At 57.4% G+C, this 15,816-nt stretch overlaps 1 protein-coding gene and 1 long non-coding RNA gene across 7 annotated transcripts in view; one reads left to right on the forward strand and one right to left on the reverse strand.

The window, feature by feature from the left end:
- Window positions 1–228: 228 nt before the first annotated feature.
- On the reverse strand, window positions 229–9,121 carry LOC123826002. 6 transcript variants are annotated; one of them, XR_006786990.1, is made up of 6 exons: window positions 8,983–9,121; window positions 4,089–4,196; window positions 2,749–2,828; window positions 2,378–2,603; window positions 1,168–1,648; window positions 229–882 (listed from the first exon to the last, which is right to left on the reverse strand). It is a non-coding gene; the product is annotated as an uncharacterized LOC123826002 (long non-coding RNA). The 6 variants fall into 6 exon arrangements; XR_006786989.1 differs by having other exon boundaries at window positions 3,781–4,196; XR_006786985.1 differs by lacking the exon at window positions 8,983–9,121 and adding an exon at window positions 7,532–8,964.
- A 29-nt stretch (window positions 9,122–9,150) lies between these two features.
- Window positions 9,151–15,816, forward strand: part of ZNF236 (zinc finger protein 236) — a 65,467-nt gene continuing 58,801 nt past the window's right edge. Inside the window, exon 1 of the mRNA XM_045849677.1 lies at window positions 9,151–9,260. Within this exon, the coding sequence (XP_045705633.1) occupies window positions 9,206–9,260 (55 nt within the window). The 5' untranslated portion in view covers window positions 9,151–9,205. The remainder of the gene's footprint in view (window positions 9,261–15,816) is intronic.

Below are 15,816 nucleotides of genomic sequence, written 5' to 3' on the forward strand. Positions count from 1 at the left end.
TGCTCCCCCCTCCCGTGCCGCCGCCTCTCTGCGGCGGGATCGTCGTGTCGGAGGGGCGCAAGTCCCTCTCGGGGGTGAGGAGCCTCAGCTTTGGGCAGTGATGGCTAGGTGCTCCTCAGAGACCCCGCTTTTGTTCGTGGTGGGTTTATTTTGTCTTAGCTCCCGGGTTTGGGGTCCCGTTGTAGATGACCGTGGTCAACAGAAAGTCACGCTATGTCTGTGTCAGCGTGTGGCTTCTGTCGAGCTTTATTCCACAGAAATAAAACACTGGTAACTGACCACAGGCCTCTTGTTCCCGCCTCCCAGCGCTTCTGACGTCTGCCTGGCTGTCGGCACCTGGGCCGGACGGTGCTGATAGCCTCCCCTCACCGTCCACCTGTTGCACCCCCACCCAAGAGCCGGTGTGGACGTTTGATGTTTCTTCGTGGCGCCCATGCCGCCACGTCCTCGAGGCACCTGCTGGGGTGGGGGGGCACCTCTTACCTGCCCCCAGTTCAGGGTTCTCTCGGCCCCACGTCTTCCCGCAGCCGGGTCCCGTGCGGGCTTCGAGGGGCTCTGCAAAGCTGCTGCTGGACAGCACCCTTGGTCTCCCTCATTCACAGCCCGGCAGGGTGGGCTGAGGAGGCCCGACAGCAGGGCCCTTGGTCGGGTCCACCTGGTTCACAGCAGTGACCGGAGAACCCGCACACTGACGCCTTGTCCGAAGGGCAGGAAGGGCCAGCAGGTGCTCCTAGAACGCACCCATTCCCTTTCGTCCCTCAACCGGGCAATCCGAAGCAACGCCGCATTCCCAGAGGAGCTGCATGGGAGTGCCCCTGCCAAACACAGGGCACAGGCGTGTCCCCAGTTGTCACATCCCTACTCGAAGCATTTATCTGGCTCCTGCAAAAAACCCGTGGGCTCTGCTGAGTGGCATAACCTCACCACACCTGCGACCCGGCCTCTCTCCCCTCAGCGCCCCCACTCGTGCAGTGAGCCACACACACAGCAGCCGTAGTGGCAGGGAAGGGGGGCAGTGTGGGCTCCCTCTCACCAGGGCAGAGCGGGTCCCTGCCACCGCTCACCCACCAGCGACCCCAGACACACGCTCGGCCTTCAGTAAGGGACTGCCCTGCAAGGGCTCCTGTAAGTGGAGTGGGAGGTCGGGTACACTGGACACCTTCTTACCCTGGTGGGGACAGTGACTGCTCCTTCCAGGGATGGACCCCTGGTCCAGAGAGCGCCACCGGAGGGCTTCGGCAGAGCCCACTTCGCCCTCAGGCATGTGCCGCCCGGAAGTGCAGGGGTGCTAATGCCCCCATGAACTTCTTTGCCGTTCCCCTGGAAGGTGGTTCTGGATTGTGTTTCATGAGGCTTCTCCAATGGTCCCTGCAGGGGTCATGGTGGCCGCAGCTGGAGAGCGTGTCCTTGCATTGGTCTTCCTCCCATTTGGCTCTCTGAGGTCACGTTGCCCCATATGCCACCTGCACACAAGCCTTGGAACTTGGGGTTGGGCCTCGCTGGGGCACTGCTCCTCCCAAGAGGCTTTACGTAGAAAGCGGGGCATGACAGAAGGAGTTCTCTTGTGCTTCTTTGAGGCAAACAAATCTCTCTTGATCTTTGCCAGGTCCTATTTGATTTTTCAAAGGCACATAAATATGTGCCTCAACTTAAAAAAAAAATTTTTTTTAAAGGGGAGAAAGAGAGGGAGGGGCACATCAGTGTGCGGGAGGAACACTGACTGCCTTTCCGTGTGTGACCCCGTAACCCAGCATGTGCCCAGACTGGGAACTGAGCCCAGCCGCTCACACTTTGTGCAAAGAAGCCCAACCCAGCGAGCCCCGCTGGCCAGGGCTCAGTTCTCGGACATTCTCCTCCTGCCTCCAGGGAAGTTGTCAGGCTCTGGATGGGCGAGGCCCTCCGGAGAGCTGGCGAGCCTGAGCCTCGGAAGAGGGCGGGGTGGGGAGGAGGGGAGGCTGAAGGGCAGAGGGCTGCTCCGCAGCTGGGGAGGGCGGACAGGGGCCCAGCCGCGGGCTCCCCACAGCGGCCCACACAGCACCGCCCAGCTTCCAGGCCCTGGAAGTGTGCCCGTTGGGCATTCCCAGTGGCTGACTGTGACTGGAGGCCGTGGGCTTGCTCGGCCGCTCTAGATGTCTCCCACACACCACTCACAGGGCCTCACACGCCGTGAACAAGGAACTAGGAGCCCCCCCCCCCCCCCCCCGGGTGCACAGATTAGAAACGAGGCCATGGCTTCAGCTCCTGGGCTCTCCCAGGGCCCAGAGCTGGCGGTTCAGCTCCTGAGGCTCGGCTCTCGGTGAACCTTGGACTGGGTGCTAATTGTCCGAAAACGATGACCTTGTCGATTTAAGACTGACGTTGTCATCACAGATTTTACCTTGTGTCCTGCGCACATTCATTGCTGCTGGGTGGCCCACACGGCGTGTCCATCACCTGGTCGTCACAGTCGTCTCCGGTGCACTTGGGGTTTCCCACCCACACCTGCAGCGTTTGTTTCGGACCTCAGCTGAGGATAAAGTGAGAGCTCCAGTTTCCTTCCTCTCGTGGCCAAATGTCAGACATAGCCTACTTCTGGAGTGTTTTTATGTAGCCATTTCTTATGCCTTAAAGAAAGGTGAGCTTCAGAAATCACCAAATCATACAAGTGGCAGAACTAGAAAGAACAGTAGCAATCACTTACTTCAGATTAGCAAACCGAGCCTCAGAGAGGCTAAGTGACTTAACACACAGCAAGTAAGTAACAAATACCCGTGAGAACTCCGGCCTCCTGCCGGCCTCCGATCCAGTTCTCCTGTGGTGTCACGGGACAGAGTGTTTCTTGGAAGGATCTGGAATGCAATAGAAGTTACACAATCTTTGCTAAACGTCATTTGAAGTTAAAACTCGGTTGGTATAGGCAGTGTGTCCACGACCATGCTGTTGCCGAGATCTGCCCCTGGGAGCGGAGGTTACGTGCAGGTGCCGGTAATGGCCCGAGTGTGTGTGGAGACCTACCCCCACTGTGACTGTTAGTAGGTGGGGGCTTTTGGGCAGAGATCGGGTTATGAGGGTGGGGTCCTCAAGAAGGGGGTTAGTTTTCCTTTGAAAGAGACCCCCAGACCTCCTGCCCTCTTCCACCACGTGAGGACACAGTGAGAAGACAGTGTCTGCAGCTCAGAGGAGAGTTCTCCACAGAGCCCAACCGTGCCGGCCCCGTGGCCTTGGCCTTGGAGCTTCTGGAACTGTGAGGACTGAGTTTCTGTTGCTTGTAAGCCTCCCAGTCTGGGGTCCTTTGTCATAGCCGCCCAAATGGACTAAGACAGGTGTCAAGAAGAATATTATGAGATAAACACAATTTAAATCTGCACGCAAGTGTGTTCCCAAGGCAACGGGGTTGATGTGTGTGAGCCTCCTGCACCGGCCGTCTGTCCGTTTTAACACAGATGTGTGAGCCGGGGGCCGCCGGGGGCAGAGGGTTTCCCTGGCTGTCGTCATGGCCACTTCGCTTCGAGTGTGTGTCCACAGAAATGAGTCTGTATTATCGCTGCTGTTTCATTTTAATTGGGAGATTTAAGTAACAGTTCCTAAAATCATTACACACAGTGCAGATGGTATGGGAAGTTACTTTAGGTGATACTCCAGCAAACATGTTTTATTTAAATATCTGTGTACCTATTTCATATATTAAAACATTATAAAAGGCATATTTGATAAATAACTGGTAAGCAAGATATACAAAGTTAGAACTCGACATGAAAACCCAATTTTAAAAATAGGCAAAGATATGAATAATTGCCTCACCAAAGATGTACAGACGGCACATAAGCACACGACAAGATGCTCCACATCACACAGCATCAGGAAATGCAGGTTCAACACCATTGCATTCCAGCTGGCGGCCAAACGGCTGAGGCCCGGAACACCGACAGCAGCAGACGCTGGCGAAGACGCGGCACGGCAGGGGCTCTCACTCCCAGTGGTGGGGGCGCGGCCCGGTGCGGCTGCTTTGGACGGCGGTTTGCCGTTCCTTATGAAACCGAACAGTCCAGCAACCCTGCTCCTTGGCATTTACCCAAAGCAGCTGAAAACCTGTCTGCACAAAAACCTACCCCTGGATGTTCACAGCAGTCATGGCGACAACTGGAAGCAGCCGAGATGTCCTCCAGTAGGTGCTGGGTAAACTGTGGTGCGTCCAGGCAGTGGGATAGCATCCAGTGCTGAAAAAAAAAGTTACTGAGTCATAAGAAAGATATGGAGGAACCTTAAATGCATGCTGTTGACTGAAAGAAACCAACCTGAAAAGGCTGCTTACTATATGACTTCAGCTATATGATGTTATGGAAAAGGAAAAACTGTGGAGACAGTCAAAAGCTGAGTGGCTGCTAGTGGCTAGGAGGGAAGGGGCGAGCAGGTGGGGCACAGGAAAATTTGGAGGCAGGGAAACTACCCTCTCTGATACCATGATGGTGGACACGTGAAGTACGTTTGTCAAATATCACAGTGTGCACCACCAAGAGTGAACGTGAGTGTAAAGTGTGGAATCTGGTTTTCACTAAAGTGTCAATATTGGTCCATTAAAGGTACCACTAATGCACGATGTTATTTGTAGGAGAAACTGTATTTAGGGGGGAGGTTATTTGGGAACTCTGCCAGCTGCTCAATTTTGCTGTTAATCTGGGGAAAAAACCCTATCAATTAAGAAAGACCTGAGAGTTGTAGCTCGACAAATAGGTGTTGTTACAAGGATCCAGGGCGTGGCAGTCACTGTTTCAGCCCTGGAGGCCAGGCCCCTGCAGTCAAGAGCAGGTCTGCGTCGTGCCTGAGACAGTGCCTGTGGCAGCACTTGCCACCAGGTGGCGATGTAACATGCAGCCCTCTTAGGTCTCTTCTCTGAAACACAGCCCTGGGCTGGTAACCCCAAGAGGGAGCCACCCACTCCTTTACATGAGTGCCCCCCACAACCCTGGTCACAGCAGCTCAGGGTCGCTGACTCATCCTGGAGCAGCCTTCTCAGCCTTCTGGAGCTTCGGCACCAGTAGAAAACTGGTGACTAACCGCGCTGGTGTGCGGGTGAAGCTGCTCCAGAGGGGGGTGGCCGCCTTTGTACACCCCCCTCCCAGAGCCAGGCAGCCAGAGCCAGGGAGCTGAGCTGACACGGCTGAGCTGTGGTCAGTGGGGAGTACACTGAGAAGCCCCACTGCCGGTCTGGTTGGGATTCAAGGAGAAAGAGGAAGACTGGGGCCATGGCCGCACTTTAGAAGTAGCGCCCCAATTCCTGGTGAGCCCCTGGCAGTGCAAGTACACAGGCACACCGCGAGGACTCTGCGAGACATCGGTGACCGAGAGCAGGCCTGGAAGGTTCAAGTGAGAAGTATGGCCGCCCAAATAACAGACTAACTGATTTTCATCACGCGCCACCAAAGTCAAGCCCAAAATAGCGTGTTTTCATTGGATTGAAAGAAAATAATTGTCAACCTAGAATTATTTAATTAGAAGAAAAAATATTTAAGAATGAGAACAACATAAAGAGATTTTCAGGTAAACAAAAACCAAGAATGTCTGCCATTAGTCATGCTCACTAAGTGAAACTGTAAAGCTTAGATGAGACCAAGAGAGCAGGTCAGAGATACAAGAAGGAAAGTAGAGGGCAAAAATACTGGCACACACAGCACATTTAGACAAGTTAGAGCAGTGAAAATGTCTTCTGCAGTTTAACAGCAGAATTACAACAGTAGTACGGAAATTAAGAGAAGGGTAAAGAAATTAACATTCTCTTTTCAGAAGTATCATCTTTAAATTTCTAGGTATGCTTAGCAGAATATAGTACATAGTTTTCAAACTAGTGAAGGAAAAAAGAGTGAGAAAAATATCAATCCAAAAGAAGAAAGTAGAGAAAAATTTAGATGATTTGGGACAAATGGAAAGCAAAAAACAAAAGATATATTATTCATATTAAAAACACCAAAAATAAGTATGAGAATACACATAGCATGTTCATAAAAACAAACCAAAAAACTCTGTATAATCCCAAAGTCCATCAATAATGGGTTGAATCTGCCAGGGGTGTCTGAACTTTTGGCGTCTCCAGGCCACATAGGAAGAAGAGTTGTTGTCTTGGGTGACATATTAAATACACAAACACTAATGAAAACTGATAAGCAAAAAAAGGTTTTAAATTTATGATTTTGTGTTGGGCGGCATTCGTAGCCATCCTAGGTGGCATGTGGCCTGTGGGCCAGGGGTTGGGCACCCCTGGCGGAGCATTGTGTTACAATGAAATACTATAGAATAGTGAAAATGAATGAATTACAGCTATATGCATCAACATCAGTAAATCTCACAAGCATCATAATGACTGAAGAGGCAAGACATGGAAGGACTTTAAAAAGATTCCAAAATTGGACCAATACTTCATGCACTTAAAGACATCTAAATAAAATGTGCAACCACAACAGCAAGGGGATGGTGCTCACAGGACAGGAGAGCAGGTGCTTCTAGGAGGAGAATGTGCCTGGTGTGGTTCTGGGGAACGTATGGTTCATGCTCCTTTGTATGTCCCATGTAGCCATCTATTTTAAACAAAAAGGAGGGTAACAGCAGCCCTCTCTGGAACTCGGAGACGTCTGGGAGGTTAAATCTGGGAAAGCAACCTACATACAACCTACCAGAACTGGATCATGAAGAAATAGAAAAATTGAACAGACCAATGAGGAGTGAAGAGATTGAAACAATAATTGGAAACCTCCCACCAAACAAATGCCCAGGACCAGGTTTCACCAGTGAATTTTAACAAACATTTAAAGAAGAATGAACACACTCTTTTTCAAAACAAAGTTTTCCAAAAATTTTAAGAGAGGAACATTCACAAACTCATTTTAGGAGGCCAGAATCGTCCCGACACCAAACCCAGATAAGGACACTAAAGCTATAGGCCAGTAACATCCCTGATGAACATATACGCATACACAGATTTGTACATGTAGATTTTGAAAAAAATGATGCAAATCAATAAATGTAGTATGTCATGTTAATAGAATGAAAAGATAGAAACCATATTTTCATTCTGATAGATGCAGAAAAAGCATTTGACAATTCAGCATCCTTTCAAGATAACTCAAGCTGCTGGGCACAGAGAACGCATCTGCAGGGTGAAGGCCTCGGGTGACTGACCCACAGCTGACGGCACGCTCAGTGGTGAGATGTCCACAGCTCTCCCGGCAACACCAGGAACAAGATGGGGGTGGGGGGGGCTCACTCCCACCACTGTTAGTCAGCGCCGCATGGGCTGTCCTCGCCAGAGCAGTTAGGCCAGAGAAAGAAACCAAGGGCGTCCCTGTCAGGGGAGGTAGAATGGTCTCTGCCGACGAGATGTTTGCGGTGAGGAACATGGTGACAGGAGGCAGGGACACATGGTGAGAGGGACACAGGTGTGTCTACGGGCAAGAAGCTTGTGAGGGAGCACGCTGCTCTGGACTGGGGCTACGCGGCACCTGGAGATTCACTTTCTCTTCTGCTGTAACTACACAGGACTTGCTTTAGTTTAGGTACTTACTTTTGATTCTCCACTCTTTTCTTCCGTCCTCATGCGTTCACGCGACTCGTACGTAAGTTGCTTCCAGTTCTCTTCGGAACAGAATAGGGTTACGGTTATACACAGGCCGTCGTCGTCCAAGCTGATTTGTGAAGGGCCGAAGACTCTTACCACCTGCCTCCAACCTGCTTTCTCAGCCTTGTTTCGTAATCCAGCCCTGCTGTGCGGATGGGATTATATGGGAACAGTCTCATCTGCTTACATACGCTTCTGCTTTGACTGCTTACAGCCTCTGTGGCTTGAACCAAATTCCTTTTTTGAACCTCAGCACTGTCATCTTTAAAATGGTACTTTACAGGATTGTTGTAAGGATTATAACTAAGAAGTATTCGACAACAGCAGATGTTCGTAATTAAATCTCACTGGCCAGCGGTCCCCAACCTGTTTTGTGACCGGGGACCAGTGTCACGGAAGACCGTTGTTCCACGCATCGGGGGGTGGAGGTCGGGGACCTTGCCGTTGGCCATGCACTGGCTGGCTCATGACGGTCGGAGCTCTCTTGGCTTGTTTCTTTTAAACGTGAGTGAAGACACATAAAGCACCTGACAGATGGCCGTCCTAGTTAGTTTTAGACTTTTCCTTCTCTACCTGTTGCCTCCCCCGGGAAGTCCTTTCTTACCATGTTACAGTGCGACCATTTTACTCGGGTGGAGTTGAGAGTCTGTCCCATTGTCTAATTGTTCTTGTTCTGGAGGTTCTCCGTGGATCTGCCAACCCTCCGTTATAGTATTCTGGCTACTTCGGTGTCTTTCCTCCCCATGGTTCCAAGCGCCTTGTATTTCCTCACAGTACCTCGCACGCAGTTGATCATTCTTTACCGCCTGAATTCGATGCGGGGGCTGCCAGTCCAGGCTCCTCCGACTTGCTTAGCCAGTGGGCATTCCTCCTCCGACCGCGAGGCCCCTTAACCTCCCAGCACGCTGGGTCTTGTTCGCGTCACGACTTCGTGGGAGTTCGGACGGACGAGAAACCACCGCGGACTGGTCGTATTCTTTGGACAGGCGTGCGGGGGCCCGGGTGCGTCCCCTCCGTTAGGCCCCGGGTCTGCGCGCGGGGCGCTCTCCGAGGCCGTCTGACACCGCGCGGCGCCAGCGCCGAAAGGCCACCGGGCCTGGGTTTCCGTCTCGCCCCACTGCCCACCTGGGAAGCGCTTTCAGCACCCGCCTACTACGTGGGCACCTTCCCTCGTTACCGCCCCGACGGCTGTCCCAGCGGGGTGACCGCTTCGGCCACACGCCGGGAGGGCCCTCCAGGTGACGCCAGCCGTCGGGGCCCGGGCCGCCAGGGGACGCCGTTCGTCCGCCCGGTGCTCCAGGCCCTACTGCAGAGCGCGCATGCGCAGAGCGTCCCTTCCCCCACCCCGCGCCCGCGCCCATCGACCCCAACGCGGCCCACCGAGCCATGGAACCCACCGCAGTGGGTGCGACTCCGGCGCTGCCGTTAGTTCGCTCCGGCGCCTTCCCCCCGTGAGGCCCACGGGCGCACGGCCGCCTGCCTGGGCCCCTTCGCCCGCCTCCGCGCTCGGCGGGGCGCGCGCCGCGTCCCCGCGGCCTGTCCCCGCGCGTGCGCGCTCCGCCGAGCGTATGTGTGTGAGTGTGTGTGCGGCCGAGGGGAGGGCCGCCGCCGCCGCCGACGATGCCGCGGGGCCGCCCCCCGAAGCCCAAGGAGAGCAAGGCGCGCGGCGACACCGGTAAGCGGCCCTTATCCGCCGCCGCTGTGCCACTCCGCGCGAATATAGTCCCCGGATGCGGCGCGGAGGGCGCTGGGAGCGGCCGGGCCGGGCGGGGCAGCGAGAACCCGGGCGGGCCGGGCAGGCCAGGAGGGCCGGAGACCGCGCAGCGCCCTTCTGCTGCCCTGCCGCTGCCGCCGCCCGACTGCCGGCCGCAGGCGCGGGCGGAATGATACGGCGCCGGCCCTCCGCCGGCTGGGCCTACTTTTCTGGGCCGGCGGCGGCGGCGGCGGGCCGGGGGCGAGGTGCGCGCCGCCCTCTTCCCCCTCCCCCTTCCCCCTCCTCCCTCCCCTCTCCTTCCACCTCCTCCTCCCTCCACTTCTCCGCGCGGCCCGGCGGCGGCCGTGCTCTTGCCCGCCCGCCCGCCCGCCCGCTCGCCCGCTCGCGGGGATCGCACCCCCGCCCGGCCCCGCCACTCCGCTGCGGAGGCCTGTGGACGCAGGTGCCGGCGCTGCCGAGCGGCTGACGGGACGGCGGGGCCGGGAGCCCGGCGTGATGGGGGCCCTTGGCGTCCACGGGACGCAGGGCCAGCCCCAGGCTCCTCGCGTGTGGGATCGAGTGGGTTCCCCACAGGGACTCGCCCCGGCGTCGGTGGGGCCCCGTCGTACTGAGGGCCCCTGCCCGCGATGAGGGTGCCCAGCCTCTGCGAGCGCGGGTGCAGGTGTGCGGCGGGCCCCGTGCTCATTCAGCATCTGCGCGCGATCTGCACGCCCTGCTGAGGCCGTCCCCAGGGCCCTCAGTGAAGGGGTGCAGCACAGATGGGGACGGGAGTGAAGGGCACTGCAGCCAGGCCTGACCTCTCGTGTTGCCGCCCCACGCTGGGCGCATCGGCTGCCTCCACGTGCTGCTGGGCCCGAGTGTTAACCGCCCCAGCTGTTATCAGTGGGAGCTGGGGCCTGGGGTGGCCCTGCTCTATTTGCTGTTCGTTTACTGCGCCTTGTGACGGCTCCTGCTGCACAGGCGCAGTGTCTGGGTGACTTGGGCACGGAAAGGCCACTTCTTGCAGCCTTCTGTGTTACCACGTGTTACCAGGTGGCATTGTCAGCCACTGGGTTTCTCACCGCGAAGCTTTCTAGCCTCCTCACCAGCCTGCATCCCGGGCCCCTCCCCCAGGCCTGGTGTGGGGGACGCCAGCCCGCTGCTGCCCCAGGCTCCGCCTTCTGAGCCTTCTCACGGTTTCTGCGGAGTGTCCCATCACTCCAGGCCTGTCCGCCTCCGGGGTCCCTTTCAGACATCCATCAGATGGTCCACTCTCCGGCTGACGCTCCCGAATGGGTTCCTCCTCTCCTTGACAGTGAGACCCATGGGCCTCGAGGGTCCTCGTTGGTCTGGCCTTGGCCCAGCTCTTCTCTGGGTCCTGCTCCAGCCCAAGTCCCTTGTCCTCTCCCATGGTGTCTCCCTGTGGGGCCTGTGGTCCCCATGAGGGAAGCCCACCTCCTGCACCTGCGGGGGGTCTCAGTGCTGCGGCCTCCTGTAGCGGTCCCCAAAGTACCTTCGGGGGCTCCCGGGCACCCACACTCTGCCAGGCTCTGCAACGTGCCGTCACAGCGATCCCGACACTGCTGGACTCTGTGACTTGGTGCCTGTTTGCACTAATCGCACAACAGCAATGAGGCCTCAGCGCACACCACACAGTGGCGGTGCCAAACCTCCAGGCCGCCGCGTGTGTCTCAGTGTGTTGCTCAGAGACCGCGCACCACTGCTGGGCCAGCGCGGAAGCGGACGCAAGGGCCCGCCTGCCCTTAGGGCACCGACAAAAAGATCTGCACAAGTGAAATTTTTCCTTAGTACTTTTCTGGAGAGTATAATTTTCATAAAAATGTGTATGTTAAATGTAATAGCTTTATTTTTAAGCAAATAAATATTTAAAAGTTGCTCAGTTTTAATTTCTGGTAGAGAAAACATCAGCCAACGAAACCTGTGTGTAAACTGGAGGTCATTGGGCCCTCGGTGACGGAGGAGAACATGAAGGGTCCTGGGACCACACTGTTTGAGGGCCGTTGTCCTCTCAGCTTCCTCCCTTAGTGATGGTTCTGCAACCAGAGGTTACTTTTTTGTCACCCACTACCGATGTCGTTTCTGAGAAAGCCCTGGAAGGTAGGTGGGGATTTTTACAAGTAGGGGAAATGAGGCTCAGCGAGGGAAAGAGATTGGGAAGCCCGCCCGGCCGGTCAGGGTCAGAGCTGGGACTTGGCGCTGCACCTGCGCCCGGAGCGTGCGTGTCCCCGCTCCGCCGGGGGAGGCGGGGAGCCCTGAGCGGGGGCTGACCCGCTGACTCGGCACAGGTCTCAGGTGCTCTCTGTGGCTGGGGGCCCTGCGGGGTGGGGCGGGGGCACAGACCTCAGCGTCTGAGAAGGGACCTGGCCTTGGCCCCTCAGGACAGTGCCCAGGCGGGCGGGAGCACTCGGTGGCAGCAGGGAAGTCTGGGCGTCCCAGAGACGACGACGTTGAACAGAAACGTCACGAAATGATGAGGAGCGGGCCTCCTTGGGGACGTTTCTTGACGTAGGAGTTGGCTCGGGACCCAAAGAAAGAAGTGAGGCTTCTCCCTAAGTTGACTGGGGAACGTTTACTGAGCACCAGCTCTATGCCTGGCACGACCCCGGGGAGATACCCCCTGATTCGACGTTACTTTTGTCTTCGTGAGTCGTAACATGTCCTTGGTGGAAACCGTGTTAGGGGTCTCCCGTGGCTTCCGCTGGCTTCTCCAGAAGACGGCATAGAGCTGCTCTCCTGAGCTTGCACCTGTGGTGGGGCCCCTGCCCCGTGTCCTGGAGGAGAGCCGAGACAGGCGGACAGTGAGCCAGGCAGGCGGACACGTCTCCTCTTGCTCCGGTGGCCAGTCCAGGCCGCTGGAGGTTTCTGCGGTGGAGCTCCGGCACTCTGCCTGCCTCGGGGAGGGAGGCCCCTGGGGTGGGCTGCCAGGGCAGAGCTGGCACTGTGGACTGGGCGGCGGCAGCCTTGGACCCATCGGTTTTCGGGCGACTCATTTGCTTCAGCAGCAAAACTAGGCATGATTGGTGGGGAACAGTTCAGAGGAGACGGATCCTGCTTAAAACAGTAACTTTCCAAGTGCAGCAGGTATCCCAGGATGAAAGGATGTCTCCAGAAAGGAGCACCCTTCCCTTTCTGTAACTGAGTTTCTTAGGTAGGCAGAAGCTTGCAGTGCTCAGAATTTTGAGGAAAGTTGGATGGTGTAACACTTGTCATGATCCTGGAATCAGGAGTAAGTTACCGTGGGTTCCAAATCCTCGTCTTTGACCCCAAACTGGTCTGGGAGAACCACACCCAGCACGAATTCTTCACAGAAGTCGACTCTGCAGTGTTCTGTGCGGTGACTCTGTGTCCTGGTCCCTGCGTGGTCTCCATTCACAAAGGCAGGGCCCCTGCGCTGGAGGGGTCAGTGTGTGCCCCACTGTTCTCCAGACCACCCTCCGGTCGCAGGGCTCCGCCTGACGCATCGCCACGAGGCCTGGGTGGGAGCTGTCGCCCTGCGGGACTCGAGGAAGTGCCTGGGAGCCTCACTGAGCTCAGTTACACTGGGGGCCGAGAGGCGGGGCCCAGGCAACCCCACCTTGCGGCCACGGTCGCGGGGAAGGACCACTGGCCGACAGAAAAGCTGCTCCCGTTGAGGAGAGGGCGGCAGAGGGGTTCAGGGCCAGCCTGCCCCTCTGAGGAGCTGCGCCCAAATCTCAGCGCCGTAGAAAACTGCCGCTGCAGTGGGTAGAAATGGGGAACTCCCGTGATCAGATGAAGCGCATGGAGAGATGGCGCCCTGGACTCCCGAGTCAGCCTCACTGGCCCGTGGGTCTGACCACGACGGCGAAGGCGTGGTGTGGCTGCGGGCGCAGGTGCTGGGCGCTGATCGCTGGCTCCGGGCATCACGGAGGACTGCCGAGTCAGCCTGTCCCCGGGGCAGGCGCGGCTCTGCGCGGCGCGGCTCTGCGCAGCGCAGCTGAGGAGGTTCCGAGAGAGGCCAGGGGTGCGTTTGAGCCCTGTGTTGAGCGGGTGGAACGTCTGCCTCGAAAAGGCCACAGGGTGTTAGTGATGCGTTTCGTGGGTTCTCGTAGGTAACCAGCACCTGGAACGTGAGCAGTGCCTTAGAGCTCCTGTTACCTCTGAGCAGGGGTTCCGCACCCCTCCCCTACCTGCCTTCTGATGCCCACTTCTGATGCCGTAGACTGATCCTCCCTGTTTTTGAGCTGAATTGAATTCATGCTACGTGCCCTCTTGTTTATGGCTCCCTTCATTCAATATTTGGTTTTATGAGCTCATCCCTGTGCTTATATAGCCGAGACGTGTTCCTTTTCATGGATGTATAGTATTCCATTCTGTGACCACACTGCCATTTGATTTATCCTGTGTACTGTAGATACTTGGCTTGTTTCCGGTTTGGAGACTGTTAAGAGTAAGTGCTGTTGTGAGCGTCTTGGTGTTCCTGGGTCAACGTGGACCATGCTAAATGGTCTTCCTTGGACAGTACAAGACGCTGACTTCCTGTATAGGAGAGGGATTTCTTGTTCTGTTCTTCTCTCTACAGATCAACATAAATTTTAGCCAAAACTGAAATGCTGTAATATACATCTTTCTTTTGTATTCCTGTCTTCCTCTAGATTAGGGTCAACTACCTACGGCCTCACCTTTCTGGTAAAGTTTCACGGGAATGAGCCACCCTCATCACCTGTGGTTGCTCTTGGGCTACAGCGGCAGATTTGAGGAGTTGCGGCAGACACCTCCTGATCCCCAAAGTCTAGAACGTTTCCCACGTGGCCCTTTACAGGGACACTGGGCAGCGCCGGCCCCGAGTAGTGAACTGTGATCCTGCTGCGGCTGCCGTCGCCCGCGGGTCCCTGCAGTCCCCTTGCCTTCCTGCCCCAGGTCCGGAGTGACAAGGGCATTGTTTCCTCCAGCGACAGCCTGAGTGGTCGCTGACGCCCAGTCCCCAGGCTGACGAGGACCTTCGTCCTGGCACTGGGACGGGAAGGCTGGGTGCCGTCCCGAGAATTGGTCTTCTGACGGTGAGCACGACAGCTGCAGCGTTCTGTCTGCGTCTCACCGCTCTGTCCCACCCCTGTGCCCCCTGCATCTGCTCACCCCGCTGCTGAGCGTTGCCGCTCCCGTGTTGAGGTTGGCGACGGTGACGGAGAGCTCTCGGGCCTGGGGGTGCCGCCCGGCGCCAACCACACGGGACGCGTTTCCTGGAAGTGGGCAGAGGCCGTGTTTCCTAAGCATGACTGCGCCCGTAGCCGTCCGCGAGGAGGTTGTAGGGAGCGCCAGGCCACCGTGCAGTTGTAACGGCCATGGGGCCATTTCAGAGTGTCTCAGCACGAGGTGTCCGCTGGGACCCCCAGCAGGGAGGCGGGCTCGCTCGGGCAGGCTCGGACGCAGACTCGGACCGCATGGCTGCGTCAGGGTGCGCGTGCTCCCGGGGAGCAGGCGCGGGGGAGCACCTCGGCCTGGCCCCGGGAGGGACCCTTTCCTGAGGCTCTGACCCAGGCTTTATCTTAACCCCGCCGCAGGGGCGCTGCAGGGCGTTCACCACGCGCCAGGACCGGCGCCGGCGAGTTCCCTCAGCGCGCACGTTCTCGTGTCACCCGCAGCCCGACCACGCGCTTGTCACAACAGTCCGCAGAAGCGTGTCTGTGATGCCTCACGTCAGGGCGCGGGGCCTCCCCAGCAGCGCAGACGTGCCCCATCCAGGCAGTGTCCCCGCGAGCCTGGCGACCATCCTGGCGGCTGGCAGCCTGGGCAGGCTCCGCCCGCTCACCGGGCATGCTCTCTGGCTCGGCGTCCTGCCGTGGGGGGGACGGACGCTCGCCGTGTGTCGCCGCAGGCTGTTCCCTCCCGTCGTTGGAGGGGCAGCGGGTCCTCGCGCAGCGGTGTTCCGCGCTGCCGCGGTCTCGTGGGAACTGCCCGTGCTTTTGACAGCCGGCCAGGTGCTTGGCCTGGCTCTCCGTCGAATGTGTTCTATGCTGAAAGAACATAAACAGTCTTAGGCTCCGCGTTGGGACAAAATGCTGCTGCTAGAATCCAAGTTCGTCCGCTGTGTTCGCACAAGGACGGGGCGGAGACAGGAGTCTCATCATGGAGGCTGCGGCCTCGGGAGGCGCGGAAGCAGGGCTCCAGGGGAGTCGGGCGAGGCTCTGGGAGCCGCTGCCAGCCCTGCCGCTGGCTGACGGCCCGACCTTGACCAAGTCGCCTCACTTCTTTGGGGCCCGAGCTCCCTTAGCTGTACCGCACAGGATGGGGTGTGGGACCCCCCTCTTCCCCCAGGTGTAGCTTGTGTATCTTCATTTAAATCTTTTTGAATCGATAGTACACTATAATGGCTCAGAAGTCTAAAATAGGGACATCCCCTTTCCCAGCTCTGTTCCTGCCTCCTGCACAGGCCCCGTGCCCTTGTTTCCCGGCTGGCCCCCGGGGGTTCAGGCGCCTGCAGGCTCAGGGCACGCCCGTGCGCCTCCTGAAAGAAACCACAGCACCTGGGACACGGCGCCCGTCCCATTGGCTGCAGTTT

This window comes from Phyllostomus hastatus, unplaced genomic scaffold (assembly GCF_019186645.2).
Source record: "Phyllostomus hastatus isolate PE091 unplaced genomic scaffold, TTU_PhHast_1.1 phas_contig_80, whole genome shotgun sequence".
Lineage (NCBI taxonomy): Eukaryota > Metazoa > Chordata > Mammalia > Chiroptera > Phyllostomidae > Phyllostomus > Phyllostomus hastatus.